This window comes from Dendrobium catenatum, unplaced genomic scaffold (genome assembly GCF_001605985.2).
Source record: "Dendrobium catenatum unplaced genomic scaffold, ASM160598v2 fragScaff_scaffold_124, whole genome shotgun sequence".
Taxonomy (NCBI): Eukaryota; Viridiplantae; Streptophyta; class Magnoliopsida; order Asparagales; family Orchidaceae; genus Dendrobium; species Dendrobium catenatum.
In genome coordinates, this window is record NW_021318586.1 from 701,590 (window position 1) to 710,565 (window position 8,976).

The 8,976-nt window shown below is 34.6% G+C and overlaps 1 protein-coding gene across 1 annotated transcript; it reads right to left on the reverse strand.

Annotated features, from left to right (window-relative positions):
• Positions 1 to 543: 543 nt before the first annotated feature.
• Positions 544 to 8,493, reverse strand: LOC110098602 (2-isopropylmalate synthase A). The gene is made up of 12 exons (XM_020825475.2): positions 8,090 to 8,493; positions 5,104 to 5,317; positions 4,948 to 5,028; positions 4,745 to 4,834; positions 4,574 to 4,660; positions 3,892 to 3,992; positions 3,368 to 3,401; positions 3,203 to 3,277; positions 2,662 to 2,745; positions 2,453 to 2,587; positions 1,383 to 1,603; positions 544 to 774 (listed from the first exon to the last, which is right to left on the reverse strand). The coding sequence occupies exons 1-12, from the start codon at positions 8,476 to 8,478 to the stop codon at positions 675 to 677; spliced, it is 1,611 nt and encodes a 536-aa protein (XP_020681134.2). The 5' UTR covers positions 8,479 to 8,493; the 3' UTR covers positions 544 to 674.
• Between the last annotated feature and the right edge of the window lie 483 nt (positions 8,494 to 8,976).

Genomic DNA, 8,976 nt, shown 5'->3' on the forward strand with positions numbered 1-8,976 from the left:
ATCTATATCTAATCTACCTTCTAAAAATTTTCTACGAAACTTAATCCGTTAAAACTATGCCCGAATATAACATAGAGAAGTCGGAGCCCAAAAGCTCAAATTTTCAAAGCCCGCGAATATCTTATGTGATTATGAGAAAGTGTCATTTGTAATCTTTAACTAATGTTAATAAATTCATTTCAACTTGGTTGGCTTTTACCCTTCCTAGCATAAGAAAATATTGTCTCCTATATGTTGCTCTCAACGTAATGCACTTATGTCGGACCTTCATACAGCCATATGATGTTAAATTATATCTACTGTAGTGAATTTTCCAACATACAATCATAAAAAGACACTTATTAATTCATGTAAGTTGAGAAATTCAATTGCAATTCATGTTGTTACCATTTTGACATATTCACATGGGATGTTAACAATAGTACTCTCTAAGAATGAAAATCGTAAAAAGGGTGGCGCTTACAAAGCAATTCAACCTAATCTATATGATTCCTCAATGGATGAGCAGTGAACGTTACAATTTAAGATGCAAATAACAAAAAGTAGAGTAAAACAACAACCAACTTAAGCTTAATATAATCTTCTTAATATAACAAGAAATAGCTTCAAAGTGTTCATTTTAGAACTGAACAAAATTTGGCATAGTATACCTCCGATAGTGGAATTCCATACATCTAGCTGGATTCTTTCTTAGCCACCATCCTGTTCACCGCCCTCAAGTAGGCTTCGACGCTAGAAACAACAAGGTCTGTGCTTTCTCCACTTCCACTAAAGCTGAAAAGAGAATAATCTAATTCATTGAAAATGGTCATTAGCATGCATATTGATTAATATAGCTATGTTCCTAGGGGTTTCAATTTCGGGTCCCGGGTTAGGTTCGGGTCGAATCCGAAATTGATCCGACACTATTCGGGTCAACCCGAACCAGACCCATTTTTTGCAAACGGGTTGATTTTTCTGACCCGAACCTGACCCGCTTCAGGTCCGGGTCAACCCGACACAATCAAATGACCCAGTGCCAACAAAAAACTGCTAGTTTTCGGATCAAAAAATGAGTCAATCTCCGTTTTTCAAGTCAAAGAGCCAACCCGAACCCGACCCGATTTTTAAAACTAGTCAAATTGTTGAATCCGAACCCGACCCGTTTCGGGTTCGGGTTGACCCTTATCCGAAATTTTTGGGTCCAGTCAAATATTGACACCCCTATATGTTCCAAATAGTAGCAGTAATAATAATAAGAATAATGATAATATTAATTAAATAACAAAACTTAAACATATTCAAATCCTGCAATTTAAAGCAAAATAAGTGGAAGATGAATGAAGTACACAATGAATTCACGAGAAAAATTGGGAAAGAAGGTACGAAATGAATCAACAAACCTCATTGCATGACCATTGGCTTTCTTTGATGAATCATTACCATTACTGTGACCAATGGCTCCCTCAGATGGAGCATGACCATTACTGTAACCGTTGGCTTTTGTGCATGGACAATGTGTAGATATGTTACCATTATCTTCGCTTACGACTACTTGGGTCAAAGAAATTGCATGTATGCCATCCAAAAAAGAGTTTTTGTATTCAACGAGCTTCATAGGAGTCTGCATTTTTTTATAAGAAATAGCTAGAAGGCTGTTACAATAGATTAAGAACAAAATGTAGCATACATCAAAATACAAATGCATAGGGCTCTTATGAAATTCAAGAAAATTATATAAAGCTGCATTAAACATCAATGTGCTGTGTACAAAACTCTCTCGCTAGTGTGGAGCCTAAGAGGTGGAATGTGATATATATATATATATATAGAGAGAGAGAGAGAGAGAGAATGATCAAAATAGTCTCTCAACTCTTTGTGAGGGATCAAAATAGTCAACTATTTCCTCAACTTCTCCAAATGGGACTATTTTGGTCATGCCGTCAATTTTAACCGGAAAAGTGAGATGGGCAGAGGGTATAATCGGAACAAGCAAAGAAGAAGCGTGCGAACGGAAGAAAGATGGCTACCTTTGAAACAAGCAAGCTCCCATTTTCATTGTTACTTCCGATCGCAGTCGATTTGACCGAAGAAACGTGCAAACGGAGGCTGAAGTTTTATTTGAACAAATCATCTAAGACAACTCTCTTTAATCTTCCAACTCTTTCACATATATATTTGTTTCGCATTATGTCTCTAATATAAAGCTTCTCATCCACCTGAGCATCCTAATCTCTACGACACTAAACTTAATTTTATCTTTCTCTTTTAATGTCCAACATTCTGCTTCTAATATCGCAAGTCTCATCATCATATTATAATTTTTTTTCCTTATATTTGAGGGGGAACAGGCCTGATGCATTCATCTAATTCAACCATCAAACTTAAATTCTACTAAAACAAAAAAAATGATAATTTATCGTAAAAGAAAATCACGGTTGAAAATAAATTCTCATACAAATTCTTGGTGTACCTGGATAATATTATCAATGGCCTTGTAGGCAGCATCAACTGGTCCTCTCCCCATAGAACAAGCAATTCTCTCTTGTCCATCCACGTTAAGTAGTTTAACAACAGCTGTTGAGAATCCCATAGTTCCATGCATAACCTGTAAAATGAGATCCGTTTAAGAAACGCCAACTGATGATGGACATAGGAAATAGCACCTGTAATCATCTTTACCTGAAGATATCCAAGTGACCAAATTGGTTCAGATTGCATAGATTTACTGCATACCAGCTCTTCAATATCGTCATCAGTAATATTCTGTAAAATAACCAGCCCATTACAGCATTTCTAAGGATAAAATTATCAACATAAATATATATTTTATGCAACTAAGAGGCTATGAATGCTTTTCCAATGGAATATTTGGCTATGAAAAGCTAATTCCGAAACATTAAGATTTCGTTTGGGATGGCTTTTTTAATGCTTCTTAAAGCAGCTTTTTAGTATAAAAATTAAAATTTTGTTCTAGAAAACTGCTTAAAGAAGCATTAAAAAAGTCGTCCCAAACGAAATCTAAGATTGCACAAGATGTAAGCTCAGCTGCAAATATATATATATATATATATAGAATATAATGCATCAGTGAACAGTGCCAGTTTTTTTTTCATGGAGCCAGTGGGGGCTCGTGCCCCCAGTGCCTCCACCGTGGCTCCGCCACTGTATATATAGAATATAATGCATCAGTGAACAGTGCCGATGACATGCAGTAATGTACCTTTTTCTTTGCAGTCAACAATTTAAATTTCTTGAATATGTCATCAAGCTCTGTTCCATCTAAATCATAACCTAACTATGATAGGCAAGCAGGAGGATGACACATCAGAAGAGGAAAAGTAAAATATTTCATATGCGAAGATAGTAAAGTTCCATAAAGCAATACCTTCAAAAGCCTAGATTTTAAAGCATGCCGCCCACTGCAAGGAAATAAGCTGAGCATGTTATATATTTGTCATGAATAAAAAGTTTTCCACATTTAAAAGCTCGAATATTTTGGACCTTTACATCATTTTATGGAATAAGTAGCCAGCATAACTTTTGGTAAATTGCAAAACAAAAAATGAGAGCAATTCAAGAATTTTGTACTTTAATAATCTTTAGATGTTTCTCCTCTAAACAATCTACGTTAAAACATAAAAGATAGATCGTAAAAAAAAAGGAATCACTTGATGTTTTGTTTGGGATGGTTTTCTTACTGCTTCTTAAAGCAGCTTTTTAGTAAAAAATTAATTTTTTACTAAAAAGCTGCTTTAAGAAGCAATAAAAAAACCATTCTAAATGAAGCTTGAATTTGAAAAAAATGTGTTCCTAACATAAAGAAGCTTCATTCAATATTAAAGCTATTAAATTTTTTGGAGGCATCATGATTAACATAATTGAGTGGCTAGGGGAAGAGGGAGGAGAAACCTGAGCTTTCCTAGAACAATACTAGGTTCACTTGTCAGATCCAATCCAATATCTTCACGGGAAATGAATTCATATGTGCCTTTAAATTTAAGGACGCCATCCTAAAGAGCGCAGAATAATTTCATCAATAAAGGTAAAATGAATTAAGTGTATTATTTAATTTTGAAGAAAGACATCCTCAAAAATTCAAATAATTTCACCATAAAATGTAACACTATAAGCCAAGGCATTATGAAACCGAGAACTGGATGATTTGAATTATCATTGCAAAGAGATTATGGAGAGGATGATTTATGTATTTTGAAAAGTAATTTGAAAGATTATTGTTGGCTTGAATAAATTTGGAAGTTACTTCAAGCAATTCTAATTTTGTTTGGCTTGGTGGCCAAACATCTCATCCTCTTTAGTGTGAATTGGAACTTTTTGTGATGTTTTGATTCTATATACAAAAACCACCTCACCACCATTTGCCCAAACCTCACTATCACCCAAAACCCTTACATAATTCACCAAACAACCTCACCGCCACCTCAAGGAGGCTTTCCCACTCAAAGTATTCCACTACCAATCCTTTCTTCAAATAAAATTTTCGATTCTAAGTTCATATAAGATTACAATGCATCATATTCAAATAATGTTATTCCCCAATAGTATAGAGTAATGATTATATTAATGTGCTTACTTGATGAATGCCACTTTCATGGGAAAAAGCATTAGCTCCAACAATCGCCTTGTGCGGTTGAACATTCAATCCAGTGCACTCTACAACCTACAATATATCAAATTTTCTTTACATGGCCTGCATCTATTATGATTACATAATTGAAACTGATAATTATGATAAAAGATGTACCATCTTGCTTGTTGCAATAAGATATTTGGTGTTAACCCCAGTATAAAGGCCTCCCATTAATTCTTTTCGGCACTTTATAGCCATGACGACCTGCAAAATTATGTAAAAAAAAAATTATCTCAAAACAATTGAATATTGAAAAATGGATGGTAGCATTCTATAAAAAAGAAACAAGCATATTTGAGCAAAATTGCAGCTTTTACCTCCTCTAGGGCTGCATTTCCAGCCCTTTCCCCAATACCATTAATGGTGACCTCAACCTCCCTTGCCCCAGCTTCAATACCCTGCAATCCATGCCATTGAATGAAAGATATAGAAAGAAGAAGAATAAGAAGAAGAAGAAGAAGAAGAGTTAATACAGCGAGAGTGTTGGCATTGGCAAGACCGAGGTCATTGTGGCAATGAATGGAGACAATTGCATTTTCAATGCCTGGCGTGTGATCTCTGATGTATGCGACGAATCCACCGATCTCTGATGGCATAGAGCAGCCGACTGTGTCTGCTATGATCACTGTTCTCGCCCCAGCCTTTATAACCTCCCCGAAAATACGGCATAGGAAATCCTTATCCGACCTTTGGGTGAAAAATTTTTTGATTTAGAACAGGCTACAATTTGCTTACGCTAAATTTTAAGGAGAAGCACTATTTATAAATAATTAAGTAAAAATAATACGATTAAAATATAATTAAGAATTTAAAGATGTGAACCCAATTTTTATTTAATTTTAGATGAAAATGTACATACAATTTATAAGTTCACTAAAAATACAAATTTATTTTACATTCTCACCTAAAGCGTAAAGTTAATTCGAATTTTAAGTGAAAACGAATAACTTTACATTTTCACTATAATTAATTTTATTTATTAAGTATAATATTATATTCATATAATATATCATTATCTTCCATTAAAAAAGTGAAGGTTAATAACTAAGAAATGTAGATGTCATCAAAGAGAAATTATTACTTGTGGAGTTAGAAAACCGCCAGTAAATTAGAAAACCGTCCGAAAATGCTCAATTTCCGTCAGAAAATTTCGCCGGAAATAATTGATTTTCCTGTTATTAATAAAATGCTGACACGTAGATTTCTTTTTTTTTTCTTACGAGCCAACCCAGCCCAATTGTGAAAATTTTAAAATCACAGCATCAACTCGTTTTTATGTTAAAAAACAGCAAAAGCTTCCAAATATTTAAAGTTTTTATGAATAAAACTTTTGATACATGTTGAGAAAGAAAAACGAGAAAGAGGTTATGAAAATGAAAATTAGTTTGGAGAATGTCACATTCTCTAAAGGGTCATTAGAAAAGAAAAAAAAAACTTAAAGAGTAAGATGAAACCTACATACATAATAATTGCTTTTCAATGTATATTATGAGGCAATATACATTTCTTGAGCTTAATTTTTCAATAGAAAAATCTGACGTATAGGCAAATACAACAGAACTGTGTTCACCTTCAAGGTAGCTCAAGTTCTCTAACAAGCCCAAAATCTTTAACAAGGAATTTGAAAACCAACCCGAACTCGACCCAATTTTCATACGGGTCAAAAATATTAACCCGGGCCTAACTTGTTTTACAAATGGGTTGACATGAACTTGAATTTTTTCAAGTTGATTCTAGGTCGTGTCAACTTTTGACACCCCTACCGCCCAACGTCGCCCGATTATGGTTCTTCGAACCACCCCTTGCCAGATGACTACATTCCCTCCAACCATCATCGACCAACTATTATTCTTCTGATCTCCATTGCCCGCGCGCCGACTACAATCTCTTCGACCACAATTCTGATCTACGGTCCCTCCGACCATCGTCACCCAACTATGATCCTTCCAACCACCCTAGTCTCCCGACTACGATCCCTCCAACTACCATCACCTAACAACAGTCCTTCCAACCTGTCGCCTATCGACCAAGGTCCCTTTGACCACCATATGCTGACCATGGTCCTTTCTGCCTCCATCACCGATTACAGTACTTCCAACCTCCTTTGCTTGTTGATTATGATCTCTTCAACCTCTATCACCCAAATACAATCCTACCGACTAAATGAACATGTCAATACTCTCTTGTGAATAACTCTCATGTTATTGGATTCTCCCAACTCTAAACTACATAATGTGTTATATACAATGTATATTTGATATATTGAGCCAACATTTTTCCTCGAAGAAGGACATCATTTGTAATCAACAACCAAAATTAGTGGAATAATTTCAACTGGGCAAGGCTGTGGTTTTTCCCCCTTTTGGGGTTTTTCACATAAAAACTCTTATGTCTCTTATGATTTTGCACCCCTCTCTCTTATCTATCGATGAGCTGAATCTTTGTGGAAAACTAAGACGTAAGCTTCTTATCTATCTACCGCCACGCAATAAGACTAAAAACTATCTTAAAATATCGACAACATTAATCATAATCTATGTGATTATTAATCATAATTTAAATCAATTTAAAAATGATTTAATCTAAATCCTTTTTTACCTTGAATTACATATTTGATAAATCTGGGCTTTTTATTAATTTAACTTAAATTCGCATGTTAAACAAAATCTTATTCTTCACACACCGCTATTTGTTTCGATGCCTTCTTCATTAAGCTCCCGCAGCAACTTCCTCACTTCTTTGTCATGGAGGGCTTCAAAACTATGAGTGACAAGGATTTGGGGGAGAAAGACGAGGGTTTCACACATTAATTAACAACATTTTTTTATTAAATTTTTATTATTTTGAAAATTATTTATACTAGTTGGTATTAATGAAATAAGTTATTTTAATTAAATATTTAAATAATCATAATAAAAAATATTAGTTAATGAAAATTTCAATGAAGAAATTAACATTATTTAAATTAATTTAAGTTAATACAAGTTATTATATTTAACTAATTTAATAAATAACTAATTAATAATTACTTATTATGCTAATTTATATTAATCATAGTTTAATTAGTCTAATTTGAATTTTAAAATAATTATAAAATTCAATCAAATAAATTAAATTTTCAAATCAATCTTAATAATTAATATTATCTTTATAAAATTAGAGTAATTTAAATAAATGATATTGTTTTTATCTAATTCATCAAAATAAATTAATATTCTTATTCAAAAAAATATTTGAAAATCGTTATGGTCCGATTTGAGCACTCCCATGCTTTCAAAAAAAAGTTATTATTTAATGAGCAGAATAAATTATAATTATAAATTACTAATTAATTAAGATAAATTTAACTCAATTTTAATCACACTCATATAAATATTTAAATCTGAAAATATATATAAGAATTAAAAAAAACTAAATTCAACATTAAATCAGGAAAAATATTCCTCATTTGTCACCCACCTGAGAGAGTCCTCGGCGGCAAAGGAGATATCTTGAAAGCCGACACTTCTCGCATACGCGACCATTTCCCTTGCAATCGCCACCACCTCATCTGCGTTCTTCTTCAGCTTATGCTTCATATGAATCTCACTCGTCGCGATGAAGGTACCGAGCCTCGGCCGCCGTGCACCGCTCACCGCCGCCCACGCCGTATCAATATCAATCTTCGAGCAGCGCGCCGCGGCCATGATGACCGGCTCATGCCCTCCTCGCATATTCCCGACCTCGTCGGCAATCAATTTAACGGCATTGAAATCCTCCGGCGAGGAAATCGGGAAGCCGGCGTCGATGACGTCGACGCCGAGGAGGACGAGGTTTCGGGCGACGGCGATCTTCTGCTCGGCGGTCATGGCGCCTCCAGGGGCTTGCTCGCCGTCGCGGAGGGTGGTGTCGAGGATGCGGACGTAGGAGGGATCATTACTGGAGTTGAGAGCGGAGAGAGGGCGGACGGTGGCGGTAATGGTGGCCGGAAGTAAAGCCATGGCGGGAGGAGGAGAGGAGAACTGTCAAGCCAGGGGAGTAATTAAGTTTGGCAATACATCAGCATGGAGAATGACTATTTTATACGAAGGGGGAGTAGGGATTATTTTTAAATATTATCTTTTTTTTTTTTAAGTAGTCGGCAATATAAATTTATTTAAATATTAAAATGACGCTTGCCGCAAAGATTCAATTTTTCTGACATGCTAGCCTTTTTCTTATTCAGGAATAAATATTTATATATATTTGCTAGCCACACAATGACACGAGGACATTTTTTTATTTAAATTGTGAATACCGAGGCCAAGTTTAATAAATTATTTAAAAATAATGCCATTATTTTCAAATAAATATTTTTCTAAATAATC